At 38.7% G+C, this 18,784-nt stretch overlaps 1 protein-coding gene across 1 annotated transcript in view; it reads left to right on the forward strand.

Annotated features, from left to right (window-relative positions):
• The first annotated feature begins 210 nt into the window (after positions 1–210).
• Positions 211–18,784, forward strand: part of LOC140244844 (carbohydrate sulfotransferase 15-like) — a 60,786-nt gene continuing 42,212 nt past the window's right edge. The window contains exon 1 of the mRNA XM_072324454.1: positions 211–380. Coding sequence (XP_072180555.1) covers positions 211–380 — 170 coding nt within the window. The remainder of the gene's footprint in view (positions 381–18,784) is intronic.

Consider the following 18,784-nt stretch of genomic DNA (forward strand, 5'->3'; position numbering starts at 1 on the left):
CCTTGGTTAGACCAAAGTGAAAGAGGAAGACTATAATTCTCCTTGGTAAGACATACAGTGTACATAGTACCTCCTTTGTTACTGTTAACCATCACATTGGTTAAAATACGTTATTACGTAGGTTCTTTATTCCGAAGGTTCGTTAATCCGAAAATGGAAAAAAAAAGTTTGTTCACAGGTGAGCATATGATATGAAATAATTCGCAGAACATGACAATTGTTTTCAAAGTGCCTGGAAGTCAGAGACTATTGATTCTCAAGCAGGCCCTCCGTGCACTCGGTGCACCCCTAGCCAACTCTACAGCCTCCAGGGACCACGTCCAGTTTGAACTTCTCCACAATGGTCAGCACACTGGTCAAGTGGAGCTACAACTACAAGAGTGACAGGTGTGAGTGGCTGTGAGAATTTGAAAGAGTTGTGAGAAAAACAGGATTGAAATATTGTCACGACCAATCAAAGTGATAATTTAAACTCCTGCGATAGGCCTAATTGTAGGTTATAGCTATGATAGGGTCGCAAATAGGGCCTTAGAGCGTAAGTTTGATTAGGACTGGAACTATTCGCGGTCATCAGACGTACATTAATTGTAACAAACATGACATGTATTGAAATAAATTAATACGATGACCTGAGAAGCGAATGCTCCATTGCTATGGCTGCGACATGCTTATTAATATTCGGGGAACGCCGTGCATGTTCGTTTTCTCTATTGCGGTGGGTTTACTGATGGCGGCTGTGCATTATAACTTCAACCTCTATAAGCAAACATGTTTATTTGTATGTGACTCATCAGCGCATTATCATCACCACCACCACCATCATCACTTTCATCATCATCATCATCATCATCATCATCATCATCATCATCATCATCATCATCATCATCGCCTTAAGATACTGTGGCTTTCCTGCCTTTGAAGTCTTGTTTTCCTGTCAGAATAACTTTTTTTTTTTGAGATTTTATACGCATGTATAGGAAGACTGACATTTCGTCTGTTGACGTCATTCGTAATGAATATAATCTTTGGAGTAGATTACAGCGTGTTTTTTTCTGTCTTTTTTTTTTGGGGGGGGGGGGGTGCTGCTGAGTTTACCAAAGGTCATTGACTAGGTTGACGGGATCGTGTGGATTGTCCCCCTCAGGCGAAGTGATTTGAGAAAGGTGTTTGGCGAATGAAGCCCTGATCCTAGCCCGACTCCATCTTGTCCCAATGACCTCATGGTTTTCTCATTTCTCCAGATAAACGACTGTCAGAAGTGTCAACCATTCCCATGTTCCCTCGCTCTCTCGTTCTTCCCCCCGAAAGTTTAGGCCTGACCCATTGCCCGTGGAGCTGTTAAGTGCGGTGTGAGGCGTACCCATGAACTTAGATAGTACACAAAGTGTAGCAGGTATTTCATTTAGTTGCCTGTTTACCTTTGGGAGCAGTGATTTAAAAATCACATTTGATGCATATATGTAGGTCAGTTGTATTACAAAACATCCTACCATATACACTTGGTTTTTTTTTTAATAAAGCCTAAAATTTAAGGAGATATCACTATTATTCTTAATAAATCATTACTGTGTACGGTTTAGTCAGGAAAATGTTTTTATTATAAGTAACTATTGTTCACATTTTGTATATTTAACAATATTAATATTATGCTGGTACAACATTTCACACTGGTTGTTTCTATCTCTAACTCACATTTTAGAACTATTTTGAAGCACTAATACTGTGTTTTTGTCTCATCTGCAAATGGTAAATTATGCTTAAATGTGCTCGGCAATTTAGCTTGTAAACTTTGGAAGAGCTGCCAAGAGGAGGAGAGGAGAGAAATCTAAAGAATGAGGATAGAAGAGATAAATATAGGAAATGAGAAAGAAGACATAGAAAGAGAGAGAAGACATACACAGTGTATGTAGAAGAGACATATAAGAGAAAGATAGATATGAATAGTAGAGGGAGGATTATGCAGTGGAGAAATACAGTATGCGCGCAGGGCAGATCGAAAACAACAAGGAACCAATGGACGAACGAGTTCTTTACAAATCTTCTGTTGATTTTGCTGATTCTGCTCAGAAAAAGTTCCCAGAATTTCTGTAGGATTAGGAATAATTGAAGCGAAATCGAAAAGTGACAAAATTTCGCAGCAAAGTTCTCTATGGTTGTAATGACTTTTCGAAGGAGGCTGTAGGGGTTTCTTCAAACACGATTTTATAATACCTACTATCGACAATTCTTATTATTATTATGACCAATATGAGTGACGTGGTGCTGCGACGTGATTACTTCGTCTTATTTGCATTTTGATTCTGATCATTATCACTGTTTCAAGAATACGACCAGCAAAATTTATTGTGAGCTTTCATGTTCGTGCAATTCAATGCTGACGAGACATTCTGACACTGATTCTTTTTCATTCAACTGAGACTTGAATTTCGTCACCATATTTTCAAGTTCTATACGAAGTAGCACGCCGTGTATCGGGAGATGAACCCTGCCGTATATGGCAACGTGACTGGCCTGTCGAAGAAGCTGTCCCTTCTTTTGCTTTTGCTTTTGCTTTTGCTTTTGTATGTTTGTTTGTTTGTGTGTTGTTGTTGTTTTTTTTTGTCTACCGATGTCAGTTTAGCCGGATGCTTGGCTTTGCAACAAAGCACGCTTCTCAAAAAGACGGAGAGGGGATGATATGATAATTGAACAAGGAGGGGCTCGGTGCAAGTATAGCGAACAATGTGAACTTTTCATCAATTCCTAGCAATACATGTGTATGGCTGAAAACGAATTTATGCTTCACAATAGTCTATGCCTAGATTATTGTTTACTTTTTAATATGAAGGCAAAGTCATTCTTCATTAATTTTGTGCAACGATGGCTAAAATCCAAGGATTTATTTATACCTCCTTGCTAAATAAAAGAAAGAGAAGAAAAAATGGGGAAAATCGCTACTTGGGTTGCTGTATTTAAAGGTATAGTACAGTTTTGGCTGAGATGGGGTTGAGGTTTCCAACGCCTTTTGATGATAGTTTTTGAGATAATGAGAAACCTCTTATGAAATATGAAAGAGCATATAATTCCAAGAAGAATTCAAAGTTTATTTGATAAAAAATGGTTTTGAAATGGCCGAGATATTCAAAACAAAGCAATCCTTATAAAATGGTGGGACCCACCTTTTATTACATATAGGGTCGCTGTGTTTTACTTTGTTTTTGTATATCTCAGCCATTTCAAAAAAAAAATTAATCACATTAACTTTGAATTTCCCATAGAATTGTAGGCTTCTTAACATTTCATGAAGTGGTTACTAAATATCTGACAAAAAGTTAAAGGTTGAATTCTCACCTCAACCAATACTATACCACCCCTTTAACCAAGAAGATAGGCGAGCAATGCCATTTAGGAGCTTCATTGTGTGTGAGGTATATACATCGTGTTAACATTCTCTAGCTCCATGGTTTGATCAGGGAATTATGATACATGCACTTGGACTAAACTCCTTCGTGTGACGATTTTTTTTTCGTCTGTACACAGCCATGCCAATAACAAGGCAAGTGTGAGAAGAAAAGAAGAAGAAGAAGAAGAAGAACCTTGAAACCTACATAAAAAGTGTACGTATTGAAGGGTGTACCCCAGGAGGGGGGAAATAGTCCATGAACTGCGTATCCTGTTCTCGTACTCCCATGACGAGGATCCAGTACGTAAGCAGGGAGGAAATACAGGAAATACAGGAAATACAGTAGAAGAGAGGGAGGGGGGGGGGGGGGGGAGGAGGGTCAAAAGGGGGGAAACGAGGGGGTAGCAATTGCCTCCTATTATTCATTGTATACTTAATCTAAATTTCTAATGTTCTAAATATGACAGAGACGATTGGTGAATTAACTGATTGCAGCAACCCAAATATTTCTGATAAAAAAGGACTGTACTCCCCGTGCAGCATATAGTAAGAAGCTTGCAGATTATGCCTTTAGACCAAAAACAAACGGTAAACAAAACAACAACAGCAACAGCAACGACAAAACAACAACAACAACAAAGCTGGATAAACTCGGCAGGTTTGGCTCACCTCCCTGGTCTACATGCAATAAAATGCGGCCCTACATGTACAATGTACACGGCGTCTCGTCTCGCAAAACACCGCAATACTTCTCGAGTACATGTACATAGGAGCCATATAGGGTCTACTGCTTCCCAGAAATATATGTACAGTGTTTGTCCTTTGAAGATAGAAATGTTCCCTCCAAACGTACGGGATGGAGTAATAGAATGCAGGAAGACTAATGAACACAGTGAGAAAAATTTTTGCAAAATCGGACTGTGGAAAACACTTGATCTACATGTACCCATCCTCGGGAATCAACCAAAACTTTGCAAAAGTCATGAATTTTATAACTTTTACTAAGCTTATTCCTTGACTTTCACTGCGGCTAGAAGTGGTACAACTGTATCAGGCCTGCGTAGTTTTACGTCAGTTGCGAATGAGATGGGTTTCCAAGTTTCCAACAATTTTTGTGATGATTTTTTTGAGATAATGATGAACCTCTTGTGAAATATGCAAGAGCATGTAATTCTAAGAGGAATTCAAAGTTTATTTGATGAAAATTGGTTTCGGAATGGCCGAAATATCCGAAACAAAGCGATCCTTATAAAAGGTGAGACCAATCTTTTCTCAGGATTGCTTTGTTTTACTCTGTTTTGTGATATCTAAGCCATTTCAATACCGATTTTCGTGAAATAAACGTTGAATTCCTCTCAGGTTGTATGCTCTTTAACACTTCGTTAAAGCGGTTACTAAGAATTTCGCAAAAAGTTGAAGGCTGAATCCTCAGCTCAACCAATGCTATATCATCCCTTTAACCCTATAAAGCCCAAGCTATTTTGACCCCTTCCAGGCCCAAGGGGGGGGGGGGGCACATTGTGCCCCCCCTACATAACTTCTTTATTATATGATGTATGACCATCATATTTGGCACATGGGTAGAGCAACTCATACTCTACATGACCCGACATTTGAAATTTCTCAAGGTCATCCACTGAGGGCGCTATTTACCAAAATATAAAGAAATACATAGGAAATATGCTAAAATCATGTTTTTTCTTTTTATTTCCTTATCCCCAGTATATATGTTTCTATTTTATATCAATCATTTTCATATTTACCAAAAAGGAAAAGCAAGTCAACCTTCACTATTTGTAATGGTTGAAATTTCTCAAGGTCAACATGTGGTGGCGCTATTCATTACAATATAAAGAAATATATGAAACCTATTATGTATTGCTGGGAATGGGTACATATATTGGTATCTCATTTCATATTTCCAAAATATTGAAATTTTGAGTTTGCAGATTGATAATATGATAAACAAATGATATTACAGGCAAAGCTTGTGTGAAAATAACCCAAAATAAAAGGGTAGTCTTTGAAAAATGCTGTATTTTCGATTATTTCTATAATATCTATTGTTTGATGCCTATGTCGTATAAAGAAAATAAAGGAAATAATAAGAAGAGCATTTCAGGGTAATTCACAACCATTATCACTTCACATTTTGGTCCTTCAGCAAATTACAGCCAAGAAAACCCCCATTTCATCCATTGTTATACTGTTAACTGAAAGTGGAACAGAAAATCATGCAAAATCTGACGAACATGGTTGTTAGCTTACGGTTGCCATGGCAACCAGCAATGTCGGACATAGCTAAATTATATATCAAAATGTTGGCAATAAGATTTTAGGAAAAGTCACCAAATTTGGTTGAAATCGAGTAAAGGGTGTGGGAGTGGCAAACGAAAATATGCTGGGGGGGGGTGCCCCCCCCCCTTGGGCTTTATAGGGTTAACCATCGATCTGTCGTCGATTCTTGTGACTCGCCAGCCGAGCGCGCTATACTCTGCATACTTGAGATAGCGGAGATAGCAGCAGAGATCACGTGACTTAGGCTATCATACTGTTCAGATCAGGTGACTCTCATCAAAGCTGCTGCTGCGATGGCCGAATTCGCGTACACTCTTTACAGTATAGATGTATATCAATGTTCTGATTGTTATCACATGCAAGGAACTGAACAACGCATTAACGAGTATTGACGATTATGGGTTATCCATCCATCTTCTCAGAATTAAAAAAAATTGCTTGTTTTGTTATTTTTTTAGATGTTCATGTTTTATCATTCAATCCTTATTTGTTCGTCTTTGAGAGCGCCTGTAGTACAGCTGTACCTATTTCATTTAATGGATTTGGCGCTAGATGAAATGCAACACTTATTTTATATCCCTCCATCACTGTCATTATTGTTATGCCATATTATGCAATAGAATTGATAATGATTCAAATTCATGAAATTCTTCCGTCGAGATGTTTTCATTGCAACTGATTGACAAATTGCCCCACATCGACGCAAATAAGCACCAAATTGATCAATTCGGGGATACGATGTAGTAGTTGTAGTAGTAATAATAACAATAATAATAATAATGATGAAAATAATAATAATAATAAAAATAATAATGATAATGATAATAATTAAAATATTATTATTATTATTATTATTATTATTATTATTATTATTATTATTATTATTATTATTATCATTATCATTATTATTATTATTATCATCATCATCATCACCGTCATCATTATTATTATTGTCATCACCTGTGAGTCGATGTTTGGGTGCTACGACAAATTCATGACTGGATTATTGGTTTTCCAAATCTTCGTCATTTCTAGTGGATTTGATTACATCCGCCTCAAAACAATATACGGTAACTTTTTGTGTTACTTAATCAGGTTTTTTTTTTTTTTTTTTTTTTTCCAAACTGCTCCACGGCCCAGGAGCACTGATTGGAATGGATGTGATACTTCTTTCTTTTTCTCTTCGTTCACCCATTGATCATCTGTTTGTCTGTTTCAACAGCAGTGAGACGTTTCGTCTTAATCTGTGGTGTTCGATTTAAACCTCCTTGTGTAAGCCTTGACTAAACACTTTAAAGTCGTTAAAAAGATAAAAAGAAGAAAAACTGTATAGAGTTGATCGCGCGTAGAGTCTTTGACTTACTGTCTTTTGTCGGGATTGCCATAGTAGCGGTTTCTCAGGAGTTTTGTTCGCCTTTGAAATTTGATGTTTCACCTGCAAGGTGACGCAGGCATTATGGCAAGAATTACCCGAAACAAGACTTGCCATTCCTGATGGTTGTGTAAGCTCTCCGTAAACTGAACAAAACACTTGTGCGTTGTTCAGTATCAAGATGGCAAGTCGGAGATAACGCACAAGTGTACTTTACAATGTATAATACAGTGTAGTTCAGTATAGATCTTGAATATACATTTACTATCTCAGGAATGGCAATACAAGTCTTAGCTTGTTCGTACACTGTGGCGGCGCGCCCTTGGTAGCGCATCACCAGAGCAGAACGGTCACACGTAACCGTGAAGATCTCGTTGGGCATATAAAAAGCATCTCGATAGAGTATATGGGGGCAATAAAAGCCTCTTCCTTGATCACGTGACTTTATCGAGTCACTGTGAAAAGTCTGTTCACGATGAGTAAAAGGAGGTGTAAGCGAGCTTGGCTGAAGGTTCTGTAGGTCCATCATGTATGGCAGTCTTTTGAAATTCAAGAATCTGGCAAGGACAGTTCCTTCTCGTGTTTTTCTGCTTTCACAAATCGATCGATTACGTCATGAAACAAATACATGTAGCTGAGTCATGACTACGTATATAACGTACTTGTATCAGTACATTATGTGATTATGAAAGATCTGCGTGTGAAATTGTTTAGCGAACTTTCAAATTTAAGACAAAATTATTCAACACCATGGCCAAGATGGCAACCCTGATAGCTACATTGTAGGATGGACTCACAAACAAACATAGTGGTGTAGAAAGTTTATAAATGGGACCAAACATACTACCTACATAAGTGAGTTGCAATATTGTATGTACAACTGTAGTTCTTGTAGTTATGGGTTGATGACATTGTTGTCTCTTCTTAATGGTATAATTGTGGTTCCGACCAATGTCATGTAGCATTTCTCGAAAGCATGTGAAACCTAAAAATGCTATAACCGATTAAAATTCGGTTACAGCTCGTTATTCCGAAGGTTCGTTATTCCGAAGGCTCTTCAGTCCGAAGATTCCTTATTCCGAAGGTTCGTTTTTCCGAATTTCATTTTCGGATGAACAAATCTTCGGAATAACGAACCTTCGGAATAACGCCACAATTAATGTTCGGATTAACGAACCTCTAGGTATAGGGAATTTGCGTGTTTCGGATTAACGAACCTTCGGAATAACGAACCTTCGGAAAATCGAACCTTCGGAATAACGAACAGCACCCTAAAATTCTACCGTTACGTTCGTCAGATTATTTTTTTCTCTTGTTAGTTACCTCAGCTTTGTTTTCCAGGGTGCGTCATTCTACTCTGTAATTCATTTGAACGTGCTGATGTACACAAATAATCACTTATTTATAACTAAACACTAAATCACTACAAATGATTCAGCGCTTTACATGATGGGTAAAGTGTGTTCCAGTATAAGCATCAACGGCTGTTATTTTTTCACTTTCGTTTCACCATGGACCTTACAACGCATGGGTTCACCAACTTGGATTTGTTCCGGATACGAGTAATCGGAAAATCCTTGAGGCGCGAATAACGGGCCAATTCACCCGTGATGGTGAATGAATCCACGAAGATGAAGTCATGCGGTTTTATCTGCAGGAAGATGAGAAAAATAGCCGGTCCTCTATGGAACGCCATGTGTTGCAAAAGTCGAGAAAACCCTTATCAGAGGTTTTAAACCACTGATCATAGGTTTTTACTTTGTGTGCAGTAATCAGAGGTGTTTCTTTGCTCGAGCAAAAAAAAAAAAAAAAAAAAAAAAAATACTGATCAGAGTATTTTGACTTTGCACGAGCAAAGAAACCCCCTGATCAGTAGTTTTGAATTTGCAAGCCGAGAGTAAAACACCAGATCAGAGATTTTTCAAATTTTGCAACGCGTGGCGTTCCATAGTCCTCTCACAACCAAGAAAGCTCCGGAAGCTACGTCATAAACACAGTGTCGCATGGTACACCTTCAAGTGAAGCCATTTGAGTGACACTCTGAACTGAAGTGTTGTGTATGGTACAATGGCTTCTTACGTGGATTGTATAATGTACATAACAGAGTGAATACGTCATTGTGAAGGAAATCCCATCGGTGTTCCTGAATTCCAACTACCTGAGGAACATTTTGTCGAACCATCATCTTTCCTTGAGTTTTGAAGTTTAAAAAGAAGTAATCTAAAGAAAACATGGACAAAATGAAAGAGAGAGATAGATGGGGGGGGGGGTGGAAAGGATAGCTCTTTCAAAATACTGTATGCAATAACGACTAACATCTTGAAAATTCACTTCAAGAATGAAGGTTAAGTTTCTCGTTAAGAAGGGTCGCAAGGAGGCGTGGAGGGTGTACGGTGTTTTGTCCCGGGTTAAGAAAGGGTATATACCATCACAAACATACGGAATAGATATATAGGGAGCACGCGGTCAGTTCATCAGAACAGGAGATATTTGGTCAAATACTTACCCAAGTAAGGGACGTGGTACTCAAATCCGGTTGACAGAAATGCTCAGTTATCAACTTCACCAAGTTGGATGACCTGAAAAAAAAACAAACAAACAAACAAACACACACAACACACACACACACACACGCACACACACAAAAACAACAAACAAACAAACAAAACAAAAAGAAAACAAAAGTCAAAACAAAACCAAGAAAACAATCCTCAGCCCATGCTAATGGACATTCAGGAACATCTCCTCTTCAACTAAAAAGAATGAGGAAAACATACAGTACATGTTCACATGTCGCTGGTTTCATGGAGGGCAATGTGCGTCCATTTCGTGAACTCTCCTCAGCTCTCGACGTCCAGCATTGCTATAGCTTCTTTGATTGGTATCAGCGCGAGGGAGAGAGAGAGAGAGAGAAAAAAAGAAACTTACAGATTACGGGAAGCAAAAGAGCCCAGCAAGTGCCGTTGAAGAAGAAGCCAACTAACGGAGGATAAGCTCGAGATGAAATACAGAAAACTTTGAAGATAAATTCTTGAAAAGTACTCACGCGCACAGAATTCGTCAACGGTCTTCTCCTCCATGTAAAGAGTGCGTTGGTGTGTACAGTGTATCTCTTGACAGTCGCGCACCTCTCATTGCAACACGCGTTAACATTCTGTGTTTCTACAGTCATTGTCGTTTATTTGCGCATTAGGGTTTCCAACGAAACGCGGAGCAGCCTGATGGCATGCGCGCCGTCCTACAGCGGAAATATGACATATCAGTGCGCGTCCAATCACAGGTCCTGCGGTGGTGTATATTCATGAGGATTCAACAGGCTTTTCAAAAACTTTTCACTCATTGACGAACAATATGACGCCTCAAGTGAGTATACATCATGTACGGCAAAATCTCGGGAAGGTGATAAGAAATGACAGTCCATGAGTAGGCCTACATAGCAGAGTATTAACGGTGTAAACGCTTGGTGTCGGGTAGGTCGTATGACTTCCAATAAATCTTGCAACGAATAATCGAAACTTGTATGATGTCACATGTATAGAACGATATATTAGGAAAATATAAAGAGAATTTCACATTAAAGAAAAAAAAAAACACATATTTCCTCGACTTGTCATTCACGTATGGTAAGGGTAACATCATTTCCCCTGCCTTCAGAAAGAGGCAAATCAAGTGTTCTTTTATTATGCGAGAAAAGTGAAATGTATTGAATTTTCTTTATATTTTCTTTATATCGTTCTATACATGTGACATCACAAGCTATAGTAGCCTTCTCATCCAGCCTTTAGTGAGCAGAAACTTAAATATCATAACTCTTGAACGGATTGTCCGATTTTTCTCAAACTCTCACTGATGTGTTCTACTAATATCGCTGCATTCACTCAAGTCACATGTCTATGAAGGTGAACTTATCAGACTCTGCATGGCACCATCATCGGCTTGGAGTTTTTGAGGTCCTTCACAGTGCTTGCAGCATATAGGTCCATGCTTACATGATGCATTATCTGATTGTCTGCTTATTTTGTTTAATCCTATTACCTTGAGGAGAGATTTTTCTCTTCTTTGTCATCGATTCATTATCTGAATCCGAAATCAAAAGATGCATTTACTACGATGGACAATTCGAGATGCATGTCCTTTCTTGGAATGTGAGTAGCGTGATGTAAATTGCTATTACCAGGGAGATTGCTATACCTTCTTCTCTCACCCCCGCCCTCTAGCGCTCACAAAAATGCTGAAGTGCTGCTTTATTTTGATATTTCAGAACAACAGATTGTTGTACCTTGACGATGATGACGTGATGGTTTATTTTAAAAACCTGTGAAATGCAAATGTATGTTGACTTGTCTTTGTTTATTTATGATAACCTGATCATGACTTATGTGGCAAAAAGAATATAATAGATGTGTGCCATATTATATATATATATATATATATATATATATATATATATATATATATATATATATATATATATTGGGTATATAAGCCCACAAAAGATATAAACAAAAATTACAAGCAAGATTCTCTCCAGGACATCATCTGTCAATCACACTAACCATGCCAATTTGATTAACAAAAGACATCGGAATACACCTTTCCTATTTATACATAAACTGAGCATAACTTCAATGTTTCCATACATTGCATTTGGTTAATCGTACCAGTAGTATGGAAACATGCAAGTAATATTATGCTTAGTTGAGAGGACGTTGCAGTCTTTTTATTATAATAAAATTTGTAATTTATAGTAGTGGTTGAAAGATGATGTCCGCAGAGTTTTGGTTCGGAAGATTTTTGTGAAGATTTTGGTTGATTTTTTTTTTGTTTGATAGGCATGATCAGGGTATTCAGTAGATGGTTACATCAGTTCGTTATTTCGAGAGCTCATTAATCCGAAATGGCAATAAGATTCGTTATTCCGAAGGTTCCCAAAAATGAAATAAGGTTCTTTCATTTTCGAATAACGAACCCTATTTTCATTTTCAGATTAATGAACATTCGGAATAACGAATCTTATTTCAATATCGGATTCATGAACCTTCGGAATAGCGAACCTTCGGAATAACGCCTCCGTTAATGTTCAGACTAATGAACCCTTTCTCATTTTAGAATTAACAAACCTCTAGGTATAAAGAGTTTGTATGTTTCGGAATAACGAATCATCTTTCATCTTCGGATTAAGGAAACTTCCGAATAACGAATATCACCATAATAGATCAACACAATGGCACAGGTGCTTAATGATTTTTTTTTTTTTTTTTTTTTTGAGAGAGAGAGAGAGGATGCGAGTAATTTGCATTGGAGATATTGGACGATTAATTCGCTTTACACACCGATACCTTGAATGTTGCCAGGAAAAGAAAATGCGGAAATAGTGAAGGGCAGCAAAAGCAAAGTCAGAGTTAGCCCGACCAGACGCCGTGCTTACAGCTACAGGGCTGTGTATGGTTATAAGTCAGAGTGTGTGTTTTGTGTGGTGTCTTGAAGGGGAAGATCCCCCAAAACAAACGTCCGAATTTAGTGAATGCAGAAAACTCTTCATGAAACACTGAAATTTCTACCAGATAATCCTGTCAAATGTATGCATTTTAAAGGGAAGATAAACCCCAGGAACAATGTGGATTGAGTGAAAGCAGCAACATTAGTAGAACACATCAGAGAAAGTTTGAAGAAAATCGGACAATCGATGCAAAAGTTATGAATTTTTAAAGTTTTGGTGTTGGAACCGCTGGATGAGGAGACTACTAGAGGTTATGACGTATGAGTGGACAACAATACCAAGAAAATATAAAGAAAATACTACAAAAATCCATTTTTCATGAAAATTAAAAATTCCATCAACTTGATATTGACATAATGTTAAGGGTAGCAATTATTCCCCCTGCTTTCTGAAAGCGGTTGGTCCACTGCTCTTTCATAATTCTGGAAAAGTGAATTTTTGTTGAATTTCCTTTATATTTTCTTTGTATTGTTGTCCACTCATACGTCATATCCTATAGTAGTCTCCTCATCCAGCGGTTCCAACACCAAAACTTTAAAAATTCATAACTTTTGCATCGATTGTCCGATTTTCTTCAAACTTTCACTGATGTGTTCTACTAATGTTGCTGCTTTCACTCAATCCACATTGCTCTTTGGGTTTACCTTCCCTTTAAATGTTTTGGTGAATTTCACGTGTTGCTTTCTCTATAAAAACAATGCCACAATAGCGAAATTATTGCGAAGAACGCAATTATTCTTCCTGCCTTCTGAATGTGCGAGGTGAAGTGCTCTTATGATGTTTTAGATCCGTGTCATTTTGTGAATTTGCGGTATTTTGTGAAATGCACATCTCTAGCGTGTGAGTGAGTGTAGGAGAAAGAGATGGGGGGGGGGGGGAGAGCTAAGGGAGAGGGGGGAGATGGGGTATGGGAGATCATAAAGTAAGGATGGGGGAGGAGGAGGAGAAGGAGATAAAGAGATTTATGTCTTTTTATCTGCTTGTGATGCCCCCCATCTCTCAGAACCGGTGTGAAGACGTTTTGGAGCGCCGAAAGGCAAGTGGCAAAATGTCATTGAACCCAAGCTTCCCGCGCAGCTGGAGATTCCCGCCACATGCGAATCGATCATCATAGAATTCGTCCCACCTGTTGAGAAAAATATAGGAGAGGAATTTCATCTGGACTGGATTAGGGATTTGTCGAAACGGCGAACGACGGAAGCTCTGGTTAGAATCACTGGAAAGATTTCCTCCTTGGTTAGCGTTGAGTGGACCACTCTAGTGCGAGCATATTTTCCTTGATAGGTTCGAAAGGAATGGATTTGTCGAAAACATAATGACCGATTCATGGACAGGTATTATATGTAGTTTGCCGCTTTGTCTACAGTTTCTTCTGTGCCGTAGTGTTGATTGCCGCTTTTCTTTTCGATTATATCTTAATCCATATGTAAGGCTTGTCAAGCTTACCGGACCTCCAAAAGGTACAGACCTGCCGATGAATGTCTATGATTTGTATGATCGTGTTTTTTTTTTTTAATATTGGTTAATATAGGAATGTTTAAAGAACTTTCCCAATTCTTCTCATTAAAATGAAAAGATATAGGCAACAGTAGAATTCGCACCGGATTAAAGGAATGGACATTTGAGTGAAAGTTTGTGTACAAGCCATAGAAAACGAAACGGGGACTCGAGTCCCGGCACTTTAGAGGAGCCAGAGCGCAGACAGTAGTGTGAAACCGAGGAGGTAGTACTAGTGCCTCCTGGTGAAACGAGGGAGGTGAGACGAAACTGGTAAAACCAAAGAAGTGTCGCACACCTCTCTAGCTCCTGATTTCGTCGAACAACAGTGTCTACGTCACAATGTGAACAAGGTCATAAACAGATTCAGGTTTTCCTGGAAGCCCTTTGTCCATCGCTTCCCCTTGCTGCCTCTGTCCTTTATTTTTCTATCACGTTCACTGAAACATTTATTGCCAAAGATAATCCTCTGTAGGAAGTGTTACCATGGTAATGCCATTAAAGATGGTGTTACCATGGTACTTGTAATGTCATCGATGATGATGATGATGATGATGATGATGATGATGATGATGATGATGATGATAATGACAACTATTCTTCAGCGATTCATAGACACTGGTTAATTTTGTGGTATCAATATTAATATATGGCGTGTTTTTCAAAATTCCTGATTTGATGTGTCATTAAATTCTCTGCGGATGTTTACATGAACACACGTGACTGAACTTTGTTCACTTTTTTTGTTGCTTCTAGACAAAACACGCCTGGAGACTGGACTCGTTTCAGGAGAAATGACAATAAAAGGGATGACGCTTGTTGTGTTTTCATATAGAGCGCATCACGTTCCCCTTGTAAACACATCGCCTTGCAGTGCGAAGTCTGGTCTATAGCGTTCATCAACAACAAGAAGTGATTTGTGACATTGATCGACTATCACATGTTTTTCCGTTCGGGTCTGTTCGAGCCCGTTTTCCCTTTTGTTTAGTCTGGCACGGGATGTCATCTTCCTTTCTCCACCATGATTAATCTCTATCCAGGCCGATTTATCATATTTTCCCTTTTAATTCCAGTTCTCTCTCCATTCATGTTTTCCCGGCACGCTCAAAGGGACTACAGTGCACTCCCGTTATAACAAACACGGTTATAACGAAATTCCGGTTACAACGAAGTAAAAATTCAGGCCCCAACATTATCCACTCTATGTTTTTTATTGTTTATTCGTTCCGTTATAAAACGAAATTTCGATATAACGAAAGAAAACTGGCAGTCCCGAGGAATTCGTTGTATTTGGAGTCCACTTTATTATGTAGCCTAATGTAAGTGCATGTTGACTTGCATTGATTCATAACACCCTGGTCATCACTTTTGTGGCCAAAAGAATATCTAAATATGTGCCATATATTTTACAATCATTTTGCTACTATTTTTATTCAATTACTAGGATACGCCCACAAAAAACCTTCCAAACCAAGATTCTGTCAATGACGTCATCAAGTCCCCCCGCAACTCACACGCACAGTCACGCGCACAAACACACACGTACACACACACACATACAAAATATACCAAAAACTTCAAGCTAAACCAAAATTGTATATGTAATACGATGGATTTGTGTCTCTGAAAGCTGACCAACGAAACGTCGTACAAGATCAACGCATAATAACTCAACAACGAATCACTTTTTCGTGTGTGTCTAGTCTGGTTTCCAGACACCCTCTGGACTCCACGGCGACGAAGTCGCCGCCCCGCGACGAAGTCGTCAACCTTTGCCAAAGGCAAAACCACCTTAAACTATACTAGTTTTCGACGTTGAGGGTTTCAATATCCTGAAGAGCGAAGTAGTACGGGCAGAGGGTCTGGAAGCCAGACTAGTGTGTGTCAGAACATGGAGCTACACTGTAGCTCTAGAACGTATGGCGACCATAGAACAGTATAACTGGGCGCGCCTAGCTGCGACCTGAACAACATGCGTAATGGAAACTGCGAATCTGTGCTCTTATCTTGCAGCTCTAGTTAGAAACTCCTCCGTGAGAAGTAGTCTTTACTTTGAAAGAGCAAAGAAAAACCTCTTATCATCAGTAGTTTTAACTTTGTACGCACAGCAGGGTAAAAACCTCAGATCAGGGTCTTCACGACTTTTGCGACACATACAAACCTGCTAGCCTGCCATAGTTGGCTATACGTTTAAAATTTATATAACGTTTCTTTATCGAGTTTTGGTTTTAACCGGGTCTGTTTAAAGGGGGGCGGGGGTAAGATTAACAAAAGATATAATCTGATAGTAATGCATCTTCCCCTAGTCTCAGCATAATTATCATGTGAACCCTGCAATGTTCTTTGTTTATCATATATGATAGTAACATGAACACTTATGAAAATACTAATATAGAAGTAAAGAGTGTAAAGGCAGTTCATGATAGGGTTTTTTTGTTGTTTTTTTTTGTATATTTTCACTGCTAAGACGTGGAAATCGTTAAAGGGTGTGTACAGTTCTGGTCGAGGTGAGGATTTAGCTTTTAACATTTTGCGAGATATTCAGAAACGGTTACAGCTCGTTATTCCGAAGGTTCGTTATTCCGAAGGCTCTTTATTCCTAAGATTCGTTATTCCGAAGGTTCATTGTTCCGAATTTCATTTTCGTATTAACCAATCTTCGGAGTAACGAACCTTCGGAATAACGCCACAAATTTTCGGATTAACGAACCCTTTTTTATTTTCGGATTAACGAACCTCTAGGTATAGGGAATTTGCGTGTTTCGGATTAACGATCCTTCGGAATAACGAACCTTCGGAGTAGCGTACCTTCGGAGTAACGAACAGCACCCTTCAGAAACCACAGTATGAGATGTCAAAGAGCATGCAATTCTAAAAGGTATCGAAAGTTTATTTGATGAAAATCGGTTTTGAAATGGCTGAGATATCCAAAAACAAGGTGAAACAAAGAGATCCTAATAAAGTTGTGGCATGTCGCCTTTTACTATTATCACTTTTTTGGATATCTCAGCCATTTCAAAACCAATTTTCATCGAATAAACGTTGAATCCTTCTTAAAATTACATGCTCTTTCATATTTCATAAGAGGTTTCTCATTATCTCACTTAGAAATGTTCAAAACATGAATCCCTTACCTCAACCAGTACTGTACAGTCCCTTTAATCTGTAAAACAACAGTGAGAAAACATCGCCAGAAGCATTGAACGTGTATAAAGAGCCTGCGCAGTCGCTGTTGGTTGACCCGGAAACTTAAAGTTGAACCTGAGTTCGCGGAGAGGTCATGCAGCCATTTATAGACCACTAAAGCTCGTGCGCTGGTAATCGCGTTCACACGGACCCCTGGGGCTCGGTATTATTAGCGAGATAGCCACGGCAGTTTATACTCGATGTGGACTTATTGCTCTGAAAATTTGATCCTCTCCTTCTGATGTCGTCTGGAAGTGGAATATCATGCTCTACAGGTCTAATGGTAGAAGTTTCATTGAAATTGAACATACAGGAAGGATAATGGTGGAATGCACGTGTAAAATGGTAACATCAATGTTTGTCACGATGACATAATTATGCAAATCAATTGAAGTACTGACGTAATCACCCCACAAGTCTCCCGACCCGCACCTAAATTTCCTCTGTCTTTGCTTTCTCGAAGTGAAATGACAAATTGATACATTTTTTCGTCTGCCGCATTATAATCAAAGGATTGTTGACTATGGTAGTATTGACATGAAAATAATCTTGTGCGAGGAAAGGTGGGTGGGTATTGATTTAATTGGAACTTTTCTTTTTCTTTGGACAAGCCAGCAAAGTTGTGAATGACAAGCCGATAAACATATTTGATTGACGCTTGCGTAAAATCGAAATTGTTGTTTCGTGAAAAGTGTGAAACCATGGAGCTACTAAACAAGCTCCATTGTGAAACCAGAAGATATCAGTTTTCTCAATTTATGGCCAATTCTCAGGATGTTTTCATCGTTTTGGTCTTCTCTGTGGCGAAGACAATAATATAGTATGGACCGGAGTGCTGGTCTCCAGGCTGGACGCTTCTTGCAACTGTAAACAAATGGGTAAACCGTAAAGCCCGATGCCTGTGCGACCTAAGCCTGCGAGCTTTATGGGGCTCCAAGTGTTGCATGGCCCATTTCGTTACGAAATCAGTAATTTCGTAACGAAATGACAACATTTATCGTCGACGAAATGGCTGATTTCGTAACAAAATAGGCCATGCGACACTTGGTAAATATGTTTGATGCCTGGTTTGGGGAAAAAACAAAAGCTGAAGGGGGGGGGGGGGGATGAAGAGGGAGTTGGGGTGATGAGTAGGTGCATGTGATCGAGCTATAATGTTACTAACAAATTGTGGCTGCACTGTCGTGATTTGATTTAATTCTTTTTTCCCCCGCTCACCGCATGATTCCTGGATTTGACATTAGTCTCACTGAAAGACATTGTTAAAGTTTACCATTTGCAGATGAAACAAATCCCCCAGCTTTAGTGCTTCAAAATAATAGTTCTAAAATGTAAGTTAGGGATAGAAACAACCACTACCAATGTAAAATTTTTAGTCATTATAATAAATGTTAACTATTGTTGGATATGCAGACTGTGAACAATAGCTTTGATAAAATTGTTTCTAGACTAACCGTCTACAGTTATGGTTTTGTAAGAAAAATAGTGATATCTCCTTTTATTTTTTGGTGATGGTGAATTCTGTAATCTCAAAGGCCTTATTGCGGAA

This window comes from Diadema setosum, chromosome 21 (genome assembly GCF_964275005.1).
Source record: "Diadema setosum chromosome 21, eeDiaSeto1, whole genome shotgun sequence".
In the NCBI taxonomy this organism is placed as follows: domain Eukaryota; kingdom Metazoa; phylum Echinodermata; class Echinoidea; order Diadematoida; family Diadematidae; genus Diadema; species Diadema setosum.